Source organism: Salvia hispanica, chromosome 3 (genome assembly GCF_029641045.1).
Source record: "Salvia hispanica isolate PSC_SH4W2 chromosome 3, Shi_PSC_v1, whole genome shotgun sequence".
In the NCBI taxonomy this organism is placed as follows: Eukaryota; Viridiplantae; Streptophyta; class Magnoliopsida; order Lamiales; family Lamiaceae; genus Salvia; species Salvia hispanica.
Window position 1 is genome coordinate 5240919 of NC_142694.1, and position 20849 is coordinate 5261767.

The 20849-nt window shown below is 34.1% G+C and overlaps 3 protein-coding genes across 3 annotated transcripts; 2 read left to right on the forward strand and 1 right to left on the reverse strand.

The window, feature by feature from the left end:
- Positions 1–8687: 8687 nt before the first annotated feature.
- LOC125216969 (putative polygalacturonase) lies at positions 8688–11472 on the forward strand. Its single transcript, XM_048118773.2, has 4 exons — positions 8688–8703; positions 8799–9134; positions 9246–9366; positions 10402–11472. Exons 2-4 carry the CDS (start codon positions 8802–8804, stop codon positions 11334–11336), a joined length of 1389 nt encoding a protein of 462 aa, XP_047974730.2. The 5' UTR covers positions 8688–8703; positions 8799–8801; the 3' UTR covers positions 11337–11472.
- A 1856-nt stretch (positions 11473–13328) lies between these two features.
- LOC125216227 (putative polygalacturonase) lies at positions 13329–15733 on the forward strand. Its single transcript, XM_048117885.2, has 3 exons — positions 13329–13729; positions 13841–13961; positions 14674–15733. Exons 1-3 carry the CDS (start codon positions 13424–13426, stop codon positions 15612–15614), a joined length of 1368 nt encoding a protein of 455 aa, XP_047973842.1. The 5' UTR covers positions 13329–13423; the 3' UTR covers positions 15615–15733.
- A 132-nt stretch (positions 15734–15865) lies between these two features.
- Positions 15866–20632, reverse strand: PKP-BETA1 (plastidic pyruvate kinase beta subunit 1). Its single transcript, XM_048117883.2, has 12 exons — positions 20253–20632; positions 19576–19863; positions 19243–19408; positions 18450–18584; positions 18241–18351; positions 18059–18147; positions 17386–17448; positions 17041–17216; positions 16856–16958; positions 16624–16772; positions 16299–16407; positions 15866–16218 (listed from the first exon to the last, which is right to left on the reverse strand). Exons 1-12 carry the CDS (start codon positions 20442–20444, stop codon positions 16111–16113), a joined length of 1689 nt encoding a protein of 562 aa, XP_047973840.1. The 5' UTR covers positions 20445–20632; the 3' UTR covers positions 15866–16110.
- Positions 20633–20849: the final 217 nt, after the last annotated feature.

Consider the following 20849-nt stretch of genomic DNA (forward strand, 5'->3'; position numbering starts at 1 on the left):
TTTTGGTAAATCGTATTATTATATTAAGATAATAAAAATAATAGAAGGAAGTGGGCTTTTGAGCCGCAATTATTTAAAAGCTCTATGCTAATTGCCATTTTCATTAATTAAATAGAAAGGAGGAATTTTAGGAATTTTGGGAATTTTTGGGAATTTTGGGAATTATTTATATTGATGAATTCATTCAACCAACTTTTGGTGAAGCAATTATGATTTATGAAGAGGTATAGGTGTACTTTATGAATGGCAGGAATAAATAATGCTAATTTGTTTTTATTGAATGAGACAGAGAGGATTCTGTAGAATTTATGATATTCTTGGATTCAATAGAGGCTATGCGACTAAGTTGTTATTATGTGTTGACTATAGAAGGTTGCAATACTGTTACTATTTGATTAACTTTGTTTTCTGGCAGAGAAATCTGGAATAGTGACAGGAATGAGTATGCTTTCAGTGAGGAGGAATGAGTATGCTTTCAGTGAGGAAGCTGGTTACTTTTGTTTTCTGACAGGAATGAGACGGTTTTTTTCTTCAACTGTTCATGCCAGATATCGAGTGCCTTGAATTTTGCACAAGATTTAAGATGGGTAATTATACAAGTAAGAATGATTTGTTTCTGATGATGACTGCTGCTATTAAATTTCTGTGTTCTTGCAATAGTTCAACAATGTCTCCTTGCATAGATCTTGGCCTGTTTGGATTCATGATAGGCCCTTCAATCAATTCTTGATAGAAAGAATCCATTATTTTTTAGCCTTTTAGCCATTTCAAAGAGTCTATCAAGCCATCTAAAGGGGCATGGAGGTTTGGAGAGGCGGCCGTCAGATTATAGATGAACGGGTAGCACCGGTGGACCCAGCGGGGTTGGATTTTGTTGGCATGTTTAGATTTTAGTGATTATGGGAGACAAGAATAGAAAAAGAAGCGTCATCATTTTTTTAGGTTGTTTGAATTGTGAACTCCATTAACAATTATCAAGCGGTATTTAATTTATTGATATTGATATTTTAAATTTAAGAAAAATTACAATAGTAAGTTTCTTGTGTGCCTTATTTGTGTGAGATATGACCTGTGTACACATTTTAATTTTTTGTCCACTTCAATTTTGTTGCCATGAGCTTTAACTTTTACCTTTCTTATTGATAATTAAGGATTTTGTGTTGCTTAGGGTGTATACTTAGTTTTTACACATTTAATTTAAATGTTTTAGACTTTTAGTTAATTATATATTAATTTAAGATTAGTGTATGTAAATCTTTCTAAGCTTAAATTTTGATAATAGTATAAATTGTGGTTTATTATATTATGGTATATTCATTATAAATTTTGGCAATACAATTAGATTTGATTTTAATCAATAAGTCCGTTTTTATGCAGAAGACATTTCATAACCAAGATCTAGTATACTGGACTATACTATGAGCAACTCTGTTAGCTAATTGAAAAACGTTGAAGTGTCCAAAATTTCATAATGTCCTTTGATAGCTAGTGACACCCCCTTCCTCCTGATTTTTATTTCTTGAATTGCATGCAATTCGACTAATATATAGTTCTACTATTCATTGATTTGAGTGGTTAATAATTTTTTACATGTGTAAGTTTGTTGTAAAGGCGCGTCAATGTCATATTAAACTAAAAACACTCAACAAACAATTCAACGCAAATCATACAAAATATATTTTGGCTATAGTCTAGCTAAACAACATATCTAACATTCTATTTTGAATTCTTGGATATTTGGATTATGATTAAGTAGTACACTTATATAAAATGTACTGTTTTGAGAAATTTTGATTCGTCTATCCCATGTATGCAATTAGTTAAAGGCTTATAGTTATACACCATATTACAAGTAATAGTTTGTTGATAATTGAATCTTCATTCTACATGTATATTGCAAATATATAGCTGATATATTGGATGTGTATGTGCAGTCGGCGATCTTATCAAGTAATTGTATCACTATATGCATGATGTAAAATCAATTTGAGTGCTAGTCTTTTGACAATTGAATGTTTTTTCAACATATTACTATCTCAATTCTTGGATTATGATATCATTGGTGACCGATTCAATTAGTACTAGCCTTATATAAAACATACTACTACTCCCTCCGTCCTAGAGTATTAGACCAACTTTCCTTTTTGGGATGTCCCAACATATTAGACTCATTTCCTTTTTTAGCAAAAAGCATCTATCTTATTTTATTCTCTACCTACTTTTTTCTCTCTTCTCTCCCCTACTTTTTCCCTCTCTCATACTTTACTCTCTCCACTTTAACTATTTAAATATCACCTCCTAAAATCCTGTGCCCAAAAGAAGCGAGTCTAATACTCTGGGACGGAGGGAGTACTATTTAGATAAATATTGATTATCTCCATTATTCTTATATATTGCATATATAGCTAATATATTGGATGCGTATCTGCAGTCGGCGATCTTATCAAGTAGTTATATCACTAAATGCATGATGTAAATCAATTTGATTGCTAGACTTTTTGGCTATAGTGCATTCTTTTCAACTCAATTCTATTGTGAATTCTTGGATTATGATATATTGGTAATAGATTTAATAAGTACTAGCCTTATATAAAACATACTGTTTTAGATAAATTGTGATTATCTGTATTATATTTATGTAGTTGCATATATAGCTAATATATAAGATATGCATATACAGTCGTGATCTTATCAAGTAGTTATATCACTATATGATAATACATATATACAGGGATGGACCTACAGTAGGCCAAGCCGCCACTCCAGCGGGCAGCGAGGGCTTGGCCGGCACTGATCCGGTAACCCCACTGTGGTTGCCCCTGCTTATCAATTTTATGTTGTTTACAAAAAGGGAAGAGGAAAAGAGGGAAGGAGACGATAGAAGAAAAAGAGAAATTAGAAAGCAGTGTATCATTAAATTTATAACTGTGTTGGGGTCCACTGTTAGTTAAAGAGTAATTAATTCTTTGTGTTTTTCAAGAGAATTGGAAAGTACTATATATTGAAGTGTATTAATTTGTGAAATGATACCTAAAGCTAAGTTTCTTTATTACTTGAGTTTATGTTTAACAAATATTTTGCATATCTCCATAATATCACAATTTGTGTATTTCTATTTGTATCTCTATTTCAATATAGTAAAATATTAGAGTACTTAGTAGTCATTTAAATATTATAAAAAGTGTCAAATATTAGTTAATTTATTTGAAAATACAGTATTAAATCTTGAATTTTAAAATTTATGAGAATGCTTATTTTTTTCTTATTTAAATAGTAAAATATTATCGTTTTAAACATTACTGAAATACGACATTTTATAATCAGATATGATAATTGAAAAAAATTGACACGCATTCTGCTATTCCGTTGAAAAAGTAAACACGTTTTAATTTAAACTCGTGAGCTGATGATCTTGTTTATAGATTAAATAAACTCTCAGGACAAAACAAGCAATTTTTTTTATGCATTTTCCTATTTGGTTTGTAAACACAAAGAATATAGAATAAATTTGACAAGTACTACATCTGTCTACCGTTTAAAAATTTATTTTATCATTTTGGATTGTCTATAATTAAAAAAAAATTATTTACTTTTTTTCAATTTTTGTATACGAACTTCACATTACACTAACCTTTAACACTCACAATCAATTACTCACTCTGTCCCATTAGAAATGGAACGTTTTTCTTTTTAGTTTGTCCCTTTAAAAATGAAACATTTCTAAAATGTAAACAATACATTCTCTACTTTTTCTTCTCTATTACTTTACTCTCTCTTCATTAACTCACAAAACAACACTACATAAAATCTTGTGCCGAAAAGCAAATGTTGCATATTTAATGAGACGGATGGAGTATAAAATTAATACTCCCTCCGTCCCACTTTAGGAGTCCCCGTTGAGTTCGACACGAGTTTTAAGAAAAACAAAGGAAAGTTGGTGAAAAAAAAGAGTGGAATGCGGGTCATACTTTTATATATTAGTTTTATAATAAAATGTGAGTGGAAAAAGGTGAGTGGAATGTGGGGCGTATTACCAATTATGAAATATTCCAACCGCGACTTCTAAAGTGGGATACCCAAAAGTAGTAAACTGAGACTCCTAAAGTGGGACGGAGGGAGTAAATTTAAAAAGAATTTAACTAAATTAATAATATTAATAATTTTGATTTTATCATAGACTTACTCCTTTTAATTTTCTTCACAAAATTAAACAATTTCTTAAAATTCTTGCAGAGTCAAAATGACTTTTTAAATAATAAATGGTGGACTGAAGGATTACTAGTACTATTAGAGCATGATTATGAGCCCATATTGTACTTTTCAAAGTGTAGGAATCAGATTTTCTGTAGTAATATGATGTGATGGATATTTGATGGTTATATAACAGGCATACAAATTAAATTATCGGCAAATATTAGTATACCAGTAAATATAATTACAAAATTCATAAAATTCTCTTTTTACAGATTCTCTCTTTGTTTCAATATATAGACAACTGAATATATAATTTCATTTGACTTTGAAGTTAGTACACACATAGTACTTTGTAATTTATTAAGGAAAAGGCAAGTAATAAAGAAGAAGCACTGAATAATTATGACTATCACATCTCAAAAGACAATCAATAGAATTTCCTTGAATAGTGACAATTAAAAGCTCATTAATTTTCTTTCCTACTAATAATAACGAGAAAATAAGGGAAAAGATAAATTAACAAAAATTGTGTATACAAAATACCCTTTAATATAGTTCTATATTTTAGGATATAATTTTATGACTAATTTATCCTTATTTAATGTTTGTTATTTTTAACTCTATTAGTTTAGAAACATATCATTGATTTAGATTATGACTTGTTTATGGTAATACTAATTAACACACTACATAATTAAAGTACTATATTTAATCATAAAATAATTACTAGTAGTACTATATAATTTAATATAGTACCATATTTTTTTTGAAAGAAATTCATATTTGATCATTTTATACATTAGTATCTAGTTTTTTTGTCATTTATATTATTTTTTCATAACTTGTTTGATTTTTTTAAAAAAAATTTATTTCAAATTATCATACGATATAAATCATCAAATGTTGTGAAAGTAAAATAATGTAATATATGGAAAAAATAAATTAAAATAGTAAAGCATTTCTATATTTGATACGTGGACTACATGAGAAAATATTATAGCCATAATGGTTCAACATTTCTTGCAATATCTTTTTATTTTTGTGTTATTTTCCATCAATGCTATTTTTCCTTAGCTTGTTCCCTTTTTCATTATATATCCAAAAGCAGATATATGAATATTATTTATTTTAATTTACTTTTAGCTATGAGTATTTTTATATTAAGGAAATATTAATTATTATTTCTTTCTTAATTAACATGAAGGGTGTTTATAGTAGAAATTAAATACATATACAAGTAGTTGTATTTATTTATAATTTTTAGAATCATTCAATCATGAAATATTTCGATTCAAATTATTTTTCTAACTTATTTTTTAATATTATATCAATTTTAATTTCATTGCATGATTTTTTATATTCTGGATGTAGCGAATAAAATGAAATCGACTTAATGATAATTAATTTGTTGAATGACCGTACTCATAAGTTAAGTACATATTCTTGTATTTTTATAGTTTACAGTTTTTATCGTAGTCATTTTATAATTTACAATTTTTCAATGTGACTGACTAACGTAGCTTTAATGTATTTTTTAAGTAGTACATATTGAATTTATTTATGTTCCATGGTTTTTAAATAATGTTGAGTCACGAGAAAATTGAATTAATGATTATCGATTAGATGTGTGATAATAAAAATTAAATATATATACATGTAGTCACTTTTTAGAATTACTCAATAATAAATTAGTTGAATGAGAATGACTATTATTATTTCAATTTAATATTTTTATTATTATTATTATTATTATTATTATTATTATTATTATTATTATTATTATATAAGTAAACCGATTTAATTATCATTAAATGGTTGGATGATAGTACAAGAAATTAAGTAGTATATATATACTGCAGTTATTTTTATAATTTACAATTTAAGAGTTATTCGATTTGAATGATTTTATCATTTTAATTTATTTGATACTGTTACATGTCAATTAGTTGGATGACAATACTAAATCAAACTATATACATGTAGTCATTTTTATAATTTATAATTATTCAAATTATTTAATACTAATATAGTTGAATGTGAATGGATATTATCGTTTTAATCAATTTTATAGTACACAAAAAATCGACATAATCACCATTAATTAGTTGGATGGGAGTACTAAGAAATTAAATATATATTACATAGGGGAGTGATCAATTGCTAACTCATCACTTAATTGCTAACTACAACTAATTTAAGGCCATAGAATTTTAGAAAACGTGTGGTCTACAATTTGTCACGTGTAATTTTCATTTTTATTAATAAAATAAAAAAAGATAAAAAAAAACGTCAAATTATAGGGTTTTAGATGGAAATGTCAATATAGTGTTTCGGAAATATCAACACAATGCTTTGAGAATGTCAACACAATGCTTTAAGAATGTTAACCCATTGCTTATATTGACATTCTACATGTATTATATTGACATATTTTATATAGTATGTTGACATTTATGCTTTACGAAAAAATTGAAAAATTTTTGAATTTTTTTTCAAATTTTGACGTCGGAACATATGCATGTATGATATCGTTGGAATCCTTATAAAATTATCTTTAATTTGATATATGTTATATGAATTTAACGTTTTGGGATTTCTTTTAAAAGTTAGTTATAACTAAACCTGTAGTTAATTGACATTAATACCCCTATTGATATTTTATGGAATTAATCCTATGGCTTTATTGACGTTTTTTGTTGATCGTATTGACATTTCGTGGTTGATGATCTAAGCCCTTAATTTGAATATTTAATGGCTATTATTTAGTTGTAGTTAGCAATTAGATATTGAGTTAGCAATATAACACTCCCCATATTACATATATAGTCATTTTTATAATTTACAGTTTTAAAATAGTTGAACAATAAAATAGTTGGATGTGAATGACTATTGTTATTATTTTATAACAAATTTAATTTTGTTTCATGGTTTTTGAGTTAAGATATTAAATATACAAAAAAATTGATTTAATCATCATAAGTAGTTTTATGATAATATTAAGAAATTAGGTAAATATACATGTGGTTTTTTTATAATTTACAACTTTAAAATTTATTAATAGAGTATTAATATAGTTGGATACGAGTGACTGTTATTTGTTAATATTTAGTTTTTACTATTTTATATTCATTTCATAATTTCGAGTAAAGATATACAAGACTCAAAGAAATCGATGTGATGATATTTAATTAGTTGGATGAGATACTAATTAATTAAGTATACTTACAAATAGCTATTTTTATAATTTATTTTTTTTTTATTACACAATGAAATAGTTTGTTTTGAATAACTATTATTTACTCCCTCCGTCCCCCATTAAGAGTCACATTTTTCCATTTCGGTCCGTCCCCAATTAAGAGTCACACTTCATTTTTACCATAAATAGTAGTAGGTCTCATATTCCACTAACTCATTTCACTCACATTTTATTATAAAACCAATATAAAAAAGTGGGTCCCACATTCTACTAACTTTTTCCCAACTTTCTTTACATTTCTTAAAACCTGTGTCCGGTCAAACTGTGACTGCTAATGGGGGACGGAGGGAGTATTTTTTATTACTGATTAATCAAAATAATAATTTTCAACTAGTTGGATGGTAATGCTAAAAATTAAAATAATAGTAATATTTAATTAGTTGGATGACAATAATAAAATTTTAAATGCATTATGTGACTTTTTTTAATGACTACTAACATTTTATATGTCAATTTATTATTAGATTTTATTGCATAAGGTATTTGAGTGTTGAGAAAATAGAAGTAATTTAATATTCTTCAAATGCTTACCCAATATTTATAAAAATGTATGATGAAGAATGTGATAAATTTATCTTTTTAGTTCTAATTTAGCTATAATTATGTAGCTTTATGATAGAATGAATTATCTTTCCTAAATATGCAGTTATTATACTTAGAAACTTAATCTTCCCTAAATAGTTATAAAAGGGTAAATATGTAATGTTAATCATTGTGAATATAAAATATCTAAAATATCCAATTTTATATATACAATGTTTGTTAATTTATCACTACTCAGAAAATAAATACCACTGGCTAGAAATGACAGTAATTTTATTTACTTCTTTATCTAAAGAAGAGACTACTTTATTAGGATAAGTTCTACAATTTTCAAGTATTGAATTATGTATCCGGCTCATTCAATCTCTCATTATAATTGAACATTAATAATCGCTAAATTATGGAAATAAACAGTTATTCATTACCCTTTTTTTTTAAAAAAAATCTGACCTCTTTTGCACTCTATTAAATTTATTTTGTAAAATCCTCTTCAAGATGAGGGATGACATAAATACATAATCAAAGATCTTGTCAATTTCATTGACTTTATTTCTACCATCTTAATTTCACACGATTTCGAATATTCTCTTTACCACATGATAATATTAGTTAAAATCATTAATTGCAATATTACTACTTCTCACATATAAATAGGCTCTCACACTCATATGAATGCCATGTCCAAAACAATGAGTTACACAAAACCTCAAGTTAGTCTCATCACACACACTTCATGATTTTCCCTTCTTTCATTTCAAAACCAATTGATTTAATTTCTTTTCGTTTTTGTTCTAATTTTGAACAGATCATGGAGAAGCTGCTGACCTTCACTCTACTAGGATTGGTGTTTGTGAGCACGGCAGAATCAAGAGATTTCAAATCTAAAAAAGAGCAAATCCCATATTCGGCGATAAACTGCCGCAAACACGTTGCATATCTGACTGATTTCGGAGGCAAAGGCGATGGAGTCACATCAAACACGGCCGCGTTTAAGGCGGCCGTTGCTAACCTGAGCACGGTTGCATCCGATGGCGGGGCGCTGCTGGTCGTCCCGCCCGGGAAATGGCTGACCGGATCGTTCGGTCTGGCTAGCCATTTCACTTTGTATGTACACCAAAAGGCTGTTATTCTTGGATCGCAGGTAATTATAAGTTGCACCCTCTTGCATTATTAATATAGTTATAAGTTATAACTTTAGTTTATGTAATTATGTAAACGTTATTGTTATGTGTGATGCGTTTATTAATTATAGAAAGAGTCGGATTATCCTCTGATCGATCCGTTGCCATCGTATGGAACTGGAAGAGAAGCTCCAGGGAAAAGGTTCTCCAGTCTAATTGTTGGCACCAATCTTACTGATGTCGTGATAACAGGTATTTTGTTCATTTACAATATGTTTATATTAGGGCTAACAATTTGCGTAATAAATTGGACACAAAATTAATGGATTTGGATAACTTGATAAAAAAATAGTATTAATATTATTATTGTAATTCTATTTATATATTTTTTATGTTATACTTTTTGGTTAAATCTGATTTTATCATGTAAATTAGATTTATTCGTGTAATAACAAGTTTTAATCATGTAAATTGGGTTCATATCGTTATCGTGTTGTTATCTTTGGGTTCGAAGGTCGCGGATTTTAAATTTATGTTTAATCATGTAATTATCCAGATGTAATCATGTAAATCAGGTTTATGTTGTTATCGTACTTGTTATCTTCGGATAGGATGGTAGCAGATTCGTGTTGGAATAGAGAATATATTAAATATATCAGATTATGTCCTATTAGATTGGACCTGCACAATTTGCCATCCTTAGACTTACTCTCTCCGTCCCGGATAATTCAGGTCACTTTGACTGGGCACGGGTTTTAAGAATTGTAATGAAAAGTGAGTTGAAAAAGTTAGTGGAATGTTGGTCCTATCTTTATATATTAGTTTTATAATAAAATGTGAGTATGAATGAGTTAGTGGAATATGTGGTCCACTATTAAAAATGATAAAAGTGAAATGGGACAAATTATATGGGACGGATCGAAATGGAAAACTGGGACGAATTATCTAGGACGGAGGGAGTATATCGTAACACCACAAATTACAAAATTTTAGAGGCATTTTGATAATTTTGTGTTATAAATAGTTTTTTCACAATTAATATTACTGAAAAAGCTATACTATCTGAGAATTTGTCTCACTTTTATTATTTTTAATAAGTGGATGTCATATTTTATTAGTAATTTATTTCATTAACATTTTCTTTGTAAAATAATAGTTTTACTTACTTATATATTAAGGTCCATAAACAATTCCTTAAAATCTAAATCAGTATAGTGTAGTCTAGTTGATTTATGTTGTGAGACACCAGAATTTGAACAAACTTGGTTAATTCTGAATGGAACGCAGGAGGGAATGGAACGATCGACGGCCAGGGTGAAATCTGGTGGAAGAAATTCAAGGCCAAACAGCTGAACCACACAAGACCATACCTGATCGAGATCCTCCACTCCACCAACCTCCAAATCTCCGACCTGACCCTGACCAACTCCCCCTCGTGGCACGTCCACCCCACCTACTGCACCAACGTCATCATCGAGCGCCTCACCATCCTCGCCCCCGTCACCGTCCCCAACACCGACGGCATCAACCCTGACTCCTGCTCCGACACCCGCATCCGCGACTCCTTCGTCGTCTCCGGCGACGACTGCATCGCCGTCAAGAGCGGCTGGGACCAGTATGGCATCGCCTACAACGTCCCCACCCAGCGCCTCTCCATCCGCTCCTTCACCTGCATCTCCCCCGACAGCGCCGTCATCGCCCTCGGCAGCGAGATGTCCGGCGGCGTCCGCGACGTCCGCGCTGAGGACGTCCACGCCCTCAACTCCCAGTCCGGCATCCGGATCAAGACCGGGGCCGGGAGGGGTGGCTACGTCAAAGACATCTACGTCAGAGGCGTAGAAATGGAGAATATGAAGTATGTTTTCTGGATGAACGGCGACTACGGGTCCCATCCGGATCCGGGGTTCGACCCGAAGGCGCTGCCCGAGATCAGTAACATTAACTATAAGGATATGAAGGCGAAGAATGTGACGGTTGTGGGGTCTTTGTCGGGGATAAAGGGGGATGATTTTACGAATATTTGTATATCGAATGTGACGGTGGAGTTGGCGAAGGAGAAGAAGAAGGAGGCGTGGAAGTGCGTGGATGTTGGAGGGGTGTCGAGCAATGTGACGCCCAAGGCTTGTCCGGAGCTGGTGGAGACGGAGGTGGACTGCGCCTTCCCGACTGATACTTTGGATATTGATAAAGTGGAGCTCAACAAATGCTCTGTTGAGGTTTAGCTTGTTTTGCTTTGCTTTGCTTTGGTTTTCATCATCTGTCTCATGTTCTTTTACTTCATGTGACTAAGTTAATTAAAGTGTTTTGTCTCCCAATCTTGTTTCTAGCTAGTTTGAATTTGAGGAATGAGAGAGAATATATACACTTCTTATAGTTACTACTACATGTGAGCACATCATTATGATGATAAAACCCTCTATTGCATATACAAATAGTCATGGGAGAAACATAATAGTAAGATAAAAACGTGTAGAATCATTCGGTGTTCAATGCCATTTTTACCTTGATCATTTCGAATTAGCAATCGTTGAGACAAAAGATATTGTTCAAAACTATATGATTAAACATTTATCCCTCAAAATCAACTGCTACCATTTATAGCCATCTATATAAATGATCCAAGAAGATAGAGGAAAAGATACATGCTTAAAAAACATTTGTATAATTCTCAACTTGCTTTCATTCAACTAGAAGTATCATTACATTAGTCCAAGTAAAATTGAAGATCAAAAGGATGCAATACATTATTCGAACAAATGAATTCCCCCAATGGTAAATGACACGTTTTGTAGGAGAGGTTGGTTAATATGATTAAGTGGAGAGAGAAATAGTAAGTGTAAGTATTCAATAAATAGAGAAATTAGAGAGTTGAATATTTAATAGGATAAGGAAAAAAATGGTTGAATATATTAACTATTAAAATAAAATGAAAAAAATGTGTCATTTTAATTGAAATAAACATAAAATGAAAAAAATGGCGGGAGGGTATATATTATTTCAATATCCTAAACACCAATACACTCAATAATTAATTTATGACCATCACATCTCAAAATCTAGACAATCAAAAGCTCATTAATTTTATTTCCTACTTATAATAACGTGAAAATATATAAATACCACTTGCTAGAAATAACAGCATTTAATTTTTTCTTATTTATCTAAAGAAAAGACTATTTTATTCGGATAAGTTCTATACTATAATTTTCAAGTATTGAATTATGCATCCGGCTCATTCAATCTCTCATTAGAATTGAACATTAATAATCGCTAATTTATGGAAATAAACAGTTATTCATTACCCTTTTACAAAATAAAAATCTGACCTCTTTTGCACACTCTATTAAATTTGTTTTGTAAAAATCCTCTTCAAGATGAGTGATGACATAAATACATAATCAAAGAGAGAGAATTAGCCCGATAGAGAGCATGACTCATATTGTTAGTATAGCAAAGACGGTAGAAGAGGCTAAAATGGCAAACGATACAGTCTCTGGAGTAGCTCGACTACCCACTTTTGTCAGTTGGCGGCCCCCTCTGCCGGATATCCTTAAGCTCAATACGGACGCATCGCTAGAAGGAGGATCAGGACATGCTTTTGGTGGTGGTCTCATCCGTGATACTACAGGATCTTGGAGGTGTGGTTTTGTTGCTAATATTGGAGTGTGTTCTATTTTGACTGCTGAAATTTGGTGCTTACTTCATGGGCTACAATTGGCAAAGAATATGGGTATTCAAAGTTGGAGGTGGAGAGTGATAGTTTCACTGGTGTGTCCATGATTGTGGGGAACTTTGAAGTGACCATCAATTGCAGATATATAGTACGAAAAGTGCAGAGTCTGTTACATGAGTTTGACTTAGTGGTGCTCCGTCACGTGCACAGGGAAGGAAATTTCGCTGCCGACTTTCTGTCACATTATGCATTTAACTTTTATAAAGGTGTTCATGTTTTAGAGTCCCCTTCCTTGGGTTTTAGTATTTGGTTGATGTATGATAGATTAGGTGTTTGTTATGTTCGTTAGTGTGTCATCGGGCTCTGCCCGCTTTTCTTACCAAAAAAAAAGATCTTGTCAGTTTCATTCGACTTTATTTCTACCATCTTAATTTCACGCGATTCCGAATTTTCTCTTTACCACATGATAATATTAGTTAAAATCAATAATTGCAATATTACCACTACTTTCTCACATATAAATCGGATCTCACACTCATATGAATGCCATGTCTTCATGATCATATTCCCTTCTTTCATTTCAAAACCAATTGATTTAATTTAATTTTTTTTTGTTCTAATTTTGAACAGATATTCATGAAGAAGCTACTGACCTTCATTCTATTAGGATTGGTGTTTGTGAGCACAGCAGAGCAAATCCCATATTCGGCAATAAACTGCCGCAAGCACGTTGCACATTTGACAGATTTCGGAGGCAAAGGCGATGGAGTCACATCAAACACGGCCGCGTTTAAGGCGGCCGTTGCTAACCTGAGCCAAGTTGCATCTGATGGCGGGGCGCTGCTGGTCGTCCCGCCCGGGAAATGGCTGACCGGATCGTTCGGTCTGGCTAGCCATTTCACTTTGTATGTACACCAAAAGGCTGTTATTCTTGGATCGCAGGTAATTATAAGTTGCACCCTCTTGCATTATTAATATAGTTATAAGTTATAACTTTAGTTTATGTAATTATGTAAACGTTATTGTTATGTGTGATGCGTTTATTAACTACAGGAAGAGTCGGATTATCCTCTGATCGATTCGTTGCCGTCGTATGGAAGCGGAAGAGAAGCTCCAGGGAAAAGGTTCTCCAGTCTAATTGTTGGCACCAATCTTACCGATGTCGTAATAACAGGTATTTTGTTGATTTACAATATATATATACATATATATGTTAGAACTAGCAATTTTTGAAATAAATGGTTGGATAACCTGATAAAAAACTATCACTAACATTATTTTAATTCTATTTAATCATTTTTTATATTATACTTTTCGTGTAAATCAGGTTTTTATCGTGTAAATTAGGTTTATTCGTGTAATAATATGTTTTAATCGTGTAAATTGGGTTCATGTCGTTATCTTCGAGTTTGAAGGTCGCGGTTTTAAAAATTAGGTTTAATGGTGTATGTATTTAGGTTATATAATCATGTAAATCAAGTTCATGTCATTATAGGAATATCTGTTATCTTTGAATAGGAGGGTAGCAAGTTTGTGTTGGAATAGAGAATTTCCTTAACATATCTTTTTATGCCCTATTAGATAGGGCAGTTATTGGACCCTGCACACTTTGCCATCGTTGATTTATACGTAATACCACAAATTACAAAATTTAGAGGCATTTTGATAATTTTATATTATAAATTTAAATTTAATTTTATACTCCCTTCATCTCCAAATATTGTCCCACTTTGATCTAACAAGGATTTTAAGAAATGTAATAAAAAATGAGTTGAAAAAGTTATTAGAACGTGAATCCTACTTTTATATATTAATTTTATAATAAAATATGAGTAGAAATAAATTAGGGGAATATGAGGTCTAAACAAATTTGGAATGGAACGCAGGAGGGAATGGAACGATCGACGGTCAGGGCGAAATCTGGTGGAAGAAATTCAAGGCGAAACAGCTGAAGAACACAAGACCATACATGATCGAGATCCTCCACTCCACCAACCTCCAAATCTCCGACCTGACCCTGACCAACTCCCCCTCGTGGCACGTCCACCCCACCTACTGCACCAACGTCATCATCGAGCGCCTCACCATCCTCGCCCCCGTCACCGTCCCCAACACCGACGGCATCGACCCCGACTCCTGCACCGACACCCGCATCCGCGACTCCTACGTCGTCTCCGGCGACGACTGCATCGCCGTCAAGAGCGGCTGGGACCAGTACGGCATCTCCTACGCCGTCCCCACCCAGCGCCTCTCCATCCGCTCCTTCACCTGCATCTCCCCCGACAGCGCCGTCATCGCCCTCGGCAGCGAGATGTCCGGCGGCATCCGCGACCTCCGCGCCGAGGACATCCACGCCCTCAACTCCCAGTCCGGCATCCGGATCAAGACCGGAGTCGGGAGGGGTGGCTATGTCAAAGACATCTACGTCAGAAACGTAGAAATGGAGAATATGGAGTACTTTTTCTGGATGAACGGCGACTACGGCTCCCACCCGGATCCGGGGTGGGACCCGAAGGCGCTGCCCGTGATCACTAATATTAACTATAGGGATATGAAGGGGAAGAATGTGACGGTTGTGGGGGGTTTGGCGGGGATAAAGGGGGATGATTTTACGAGTATTTGTATATCGAATGTGACGATGGAGTTGGCCACGGAGAACAAGGAGAAGAAGGAGCCGTGGAAGTGCGAGGACGTTGGAGGGGTGTCGAGTAATGTGACGCCCAAGGCTTGTCCGCAGCTGGCAGAGAAGGCGGTGGACTGCCCCTTCCCAACTGATACTTTGGATATTGATAAAGTGGAGCTCAACAAATGCTTTGTTGATGTTTAGCTTGTTTTGCTTTGGTTTTCAATTTTTTTTATCATCTGTCTCATGTTTTTTACTTCACGTGACTTAAGTTTTAAGTGTATTGTCTGAGTTCACAGATTTACCTTGATCATTTTGAATTAGCAATCGCTGAGACAAAAAAATATTGTTCAAAACTATGATTAAACATATATCCCTCAAAATCGAATACCATTTATAGCCATACATTGATATGATCCAAGAAGATAGAGGAAAAGATACATGCTTAAAAAACATTTGTATAATTCTCAACTTGCTTTCATTCAACTAGAAATATCATTACATGAGTCCAAGTAAAATTGAAGATCAAAAGGATGCAATACATTATTCGAACAAATGAATTCCCCCAATGTTAAATGAAATGAAATCAAATTTTAAGATTACAATACAATCCAACAAGCATTGAACATTGTTGACAATCTGTTAACTTGTCGTCTAATCTGCGGGGCTGTGAACAATAGGAATGATTCCCCTTTGCCAACTATATTTTCCTCAGTTGAATATTATGTGTGGATTCCGAGCGCCAAATGGGTTGTTTACCGCTTTGAACAACTGCAACATGCTCACCTTCTTTCGCTAGTCCTTGCTTCTGTAAGATTGAAAATAAATATTGTATTACAATCATTTCCCATGATATCAGAAATAGGTAGTCAATAAAAAAATGTTCACCTGTAACAAAGTCAAAGCGTTGTTAAAAGTTTCCTCAGCATCTGCAGAAAACTCCATGTGTATGGGGCAAACGCCTTGGTATAGAGCTAATCTCTGCTGTATCTTCTTCCTGTTAGACAAGTAAAGCATAAAATCTATTAGATGGAGAAACCATACCATACTTGCTATAAAGACACATAATTCGTGATGCCAGTGAATCAGCTCCTCAAGTTTTGCACATCAAATTGTTCTTAAAGATTTACTATTATCTCAATATAAAGAGAGAGCCATAAAAGGATCATCAATAAGCTTATATGGTCAATATAATGTAGATTAGGCAACTCACTCATTTGTGAAAGCGAAGATTGTGCCGCGCGGTCTGTAATGGCTCAGCAGAATAGCCATGAAGCCAGTTCTAGTGAAGACAACAATTGAAGTTCCAAGGTTGTTAGACACCTTTGTTGCATGGTATGCAAACATTTCGCTCATATGGTTCTGCAAATGACAAAAATAAGAAGTAAAGAACATGCAGCACGAGCGGAGTATCAGATAAGTATGGAAGAAAACACTAGCCCTACCTTGAAGGCTTGGCCCAGATTTGCTGGAGTTGGTGGTGCGGTTATCGTAGCTTCCATCCGCAATGACACTGTGTGCATGACGTTAACTGCCTTCAGTGGGAACCTAATGAGCAATTTTAACCCAATCAATTACAATGCAAAGATATCTGGAGTATTGGCCTAGTTACAATGGAAAGTTAACTCACTTCCCGTGAGCAGTTTCTCCAGAGAGCATAATAGCATCAGCCCCTTCTTTAACTGCTATAGCAATGTCTGATACCTCTGCTCGGGTAGGAGTGGGATGCACAATCATGCTTTCCAGCATATTTGTGGCCACTATGACCGTCTTGCCCATACTACGGCATAGTCCAATAATTTCTTCCTGTAAATGCAAAAAAATGGCATATTTGTGTTAAAAGCATGATGAATGGACTTGAGTGATGTCACTAGCATGGATAAATCCAGTGATCCATCTTTCCAGCAATCTAGTCAAGAATCATAGGCAAATAGCAAGGATATGTCTTCCTTTAACACCACACTAATAATGTTACCTGCAATAAAGGGACCTCTTCAATCGGCAACTCTGCACCAAGATCTCCCCTGGCAACCATAGCCTGAAAAAATCAAATTTCAGCTAAAACTGCCATCTAACATCAATATAGATGATACTATGAAAGGAAAAAAAGCAGTAGCAAATCAAGCAAGCGACTGACACTATGTGCCAGAAGCTAATGTTATCTAAGGTTTTCTTTTTCTAGGAGTGGTGAGTGATCCAATTATTTTGGAAAATAAGTACTCCCTCTGTCCCGGCTAAGATGACACATTTCTTAGCCAGCACGGGATTTTAGGAGTTATTGATTAATGTATTTAATTGGAGAGAGAAAAAGATGGGTGTAAGTATTAAAATAGAGAGAGAAAGAAAGATGAATATTTAAATAGGAGTGAGAAAAAGTGGTTGAGTGTATTAATTGGAGAGAGAAAGTTATAAAAAAGGAAATGTGTCATCTTAAGTGGGACGGAGGGAGTAATATTTTATACCTCAATAACAGACTACAAAAACACTTGGTGATTGACAACTTATGAGTGATACCCTAATCAACTTGAACGTCTATAAACACAATTTCTTAAACAGAAATATATTTAAGAAGAAAATGCAATCGTTAGTGGCTAGTGCAAATAACAGCAAATCATTTTCCAAAAAGTGATTACTATTGATCAACTTACCCCATCAGATGCTGTTATAATCGAATGCAAATTTGGTATCGAATCTGCACTTTCAATTTTTACAATGACATGGATATCCGCACCAGCATCTACAGGGATAAACATTCAGTTAAAGATTAGGCATTAATTACGTCAAACATACAGTCGATACTCGTAAGCTGAAGCACGAATGCTGTTTGTACCTTTAAGATAATTCTTCAGTTCATGGACCACAGATGCATCCTTGACAAAGGAAACAGCATAGAAGTCGATTTCGTTGTCCACTCCAAATTTGATATCATCCCAATCCTTCTCTGTTAAAGACAATTGGGAATGTCAACATTTGATAGAAAAGGTACTAGAAAGTAATAGAAGCATCACAGATGTCAGAAAGTATAATTGTTGATCTAACCAGTAATTGACGGCAGTGTTGCACTTTTTCCTCGAACATTGAGATGCCTTCGGGACATAAGCTCTCCACCATCAACAACTTCACACTTCACTGAATCTTTAGTCTTTGATTTCACCAAGAATGACATCATACCACCTGCATCATCCAACTGTAGACATTAAACAGGCAAAAATACAGAGACATCTTCACAAAAGTTTCTTCAAATGGTCTCCAAGTTGTGAAATTCAATTGGTGTGAACCATAATATTGTGTCCCCCGCCCAGTCCTCCTGCCTCTGTCCGCTAACCTCTAAAGATAGATTGCATAGGTAAAAGGGAAATGCACCCACACACATGAAGATCATTTTATCCTCTAATCCTAATAGTAATACATTTTGGAAAAAAATCCATAGTACTATATCATACTCAACTTCCCTTTGAATTTTGTAACGACGGTTTAAGTATAATTATGTACAAGGGAAACTTCTTTCTTATGTGTTTGACATAGGCCATCCTGCCCTTGTTTACCATTTAAGCAAATGTACTTTATCCAATAATGCATAAAAAAAAAATTGCAATACAAATTCGGTAATGGGGAATTCTATATCATTGATCATTGCCAACTAGTAAGCTGCAATTATCACCTTCCTAACCAGTAAATCAACAACTCATCTTCCCCATCTAATACAAAGGACACATAGGACGTAAGAGGTATCCCTATAGCAACAACTGTCAACAACTCAACAGTTTTTGTAGAATCTGATTATTGGCCAATCTTAATCACAGTTAAGTTAGTAGTATTAGTAGTATCATACCATCAACAAGAAGCATGTCCCCTGCTTCGACATCATTAACAAAATCATCATAGTTCACACTGACGCAATCTGCCGTGCCAACTCCTCTTTGAATTGTGAAAGCAAATTCCTGACCAGGTTTAAGTGGAATGGGTTGAGGTAGATCCCCACTCCTAACCTCAGGACCCTGCCATTAGACATCACACAGCATTAGAAGCAAATTCATTTGAAATGCTGAAAATATCAGGAGGCAACATAACGCTCATTCTTGTGAAATGTTAGCCGAACTCAAATGTAATTGACAAACTAAGCAGAACCGCTCTGCTCTCTTCCCGGCTTAAAAAAGGGAGTCACCTTGGTATCAAGCATGATGGCAATGACGTTGTCTTTGGATTGCGCATTATATTCCTTGACCAAATCAATGACTTTCTGGTGAGATGCATGGTCTCCATGGGACATATTGAGACGGGCAACATTCATTCCAGCCTCTGCAAGCTTCCATATCATTTCCCTGGTGTTAGTGGAGGGACCGATCGTGCAAACAATCTTTGTCTTCCGGCCGACAGTCGGCTTAGACCATATAGCCGCTGGTGTTCCGCCAGGTTGTGGAATCCCTTGTACATATTGATTCTGCTCTTCTGCCTGGTCAAGATAGTTTGAAGAAAACTAATTTAGTAGGAGTATATCCATGGACTTATCTGCTCAAGACATTTGCATTACATTGTACACATTCAGATGCCGCATAAGAATATCTAACCATTAGTATTAAATTAGATATTATCAAGATATCTCGCTTAACTTGATTGGGTCAAATTGGAAACAATGTCCTAGGAAATCAGGCTTCATACAAATTACTAAAAAAAGGAAGAAACTTTTAGCATTAGATGGCAATATTAATCATATGAATAATGATCGTATATAGTAAGCAAATCACACCAGTGTCCCAAAGCATAAATCATATCGAAATAACAAACTCTTCCCCACAGTAACAACATTCATAAAGATGGAAACTTGATCCTCAAATAACACACCGGAATCACTTGCAGTTCAGAGCGCACGGCGGTGACTCCGCGGCGACCCTTCTTCTTCTCAGTTGGTCCCAAAACCTTGGCTTCAAAGCCGCGAGCCGGACTCAGCTTGTCGACACGGATCTTCTGTGATCCTGAGGCCGGATTAGCCGCAACAGCGCCATGAGTCAACCCCGCCGCCGTCGCCTGAGCCATTGCAACAATAGCTAACCTCGGACGAAAAGAGATGGAGAGAGAGAGAGAGAGAGGCGAGTAATTTAAAAGTTGTGAGAGAGATGGGAGAAATGGTCGATGATTTAGTAGGATGATCGGTTTCTTGTTTGTATCGAAAAAAAATGGAGGCTGGTGATCTCCCCAACAGTAGCTCAGCTGAGCACACAAGGTTTGACAGCCGTAGGGGTTTAAGGGCTAAAATAGGGTTTCCAAATTCAGATTGGGGCCCAACGCATTTCCTCCTGTGCTCTCAAACTGGGGCCCAACCATTCAATTCACTAATACCCGAAATCTATAATTTCGATCAGAATCAAATCGAATTTAAACATTCGCCACAGACATGTTCGGTTCCCATGTGATCAAACCAAATTTTTTTACTTCAGTTTG

Excerpts from the sequence above, each read along its gene's own strand:
- LOC125216227 (XM_048117885.2), top strand. The coding sequence starts at position 13,424 with ATGAAGAAGCTACTGACCTTCATTCTATTAGGATTGGTGTTTGTGAGC. Across the intron at positions 13,730-13,840 it reads CTGTTATTCTTGGATCGCAG|GAAGAGTCGGATTATCCTCT; the intron begins GTAATTATAAGT and ends TATTAACTACAG. Across the intron at positions 13,962-14,673 it reads TACCGATGTCGTAATAACAG|GAGGGAATGGAACGATCGAC; the intron begins GTATTTTGTTGA and ends AATGGAACGCAG.
- LOC125216969 (XM_048118773.2), top strand. The coding sequence starts at position 8,802 with ATGGAGAAGCTGCTGACCTTCACTCTACTAGGATTGGTGTTTGTGAGC. Across the intron at positions 9,135-9,245 it reads CTGTTATTCTTGGATCGCAG|AAAGAGTCGGATTATCCTCT; the intron begins GTAATTATAAGT and ends TATTAATTATAG. Across the intron at positions 9,367-10,401 it reads TACTGATGTCGTGATAACAG|GAGGGAATGGAACGATCGAC; the intron begins GTATTTTGTTCA and ends AATGGAACGCAG.
- PKP-BETA1 (XM_048117883.2), bottom strand. The coding sequence starts at position 20,444 with ATGGCTCAGGCGACGGCGGCGGGGTTGACTCATGGCGCTGTTGCGGCT. Across the intron at positions 17,449-18,058 it reads TTATAACAGCATCTGATGGG|GCTATGGTTGCCAGGGGAGA; the intron begins GTAAGTTGATCA and ends TGATTTTTTCAG. Across the intron at positions 16,959-17,040 it reads GGAGAAACTGCTCACGGGAA|GTTCCCACTGAAGGCAGTTA; the intron begins GTGAGTTAACTT and ends ATTGCTCATTAG.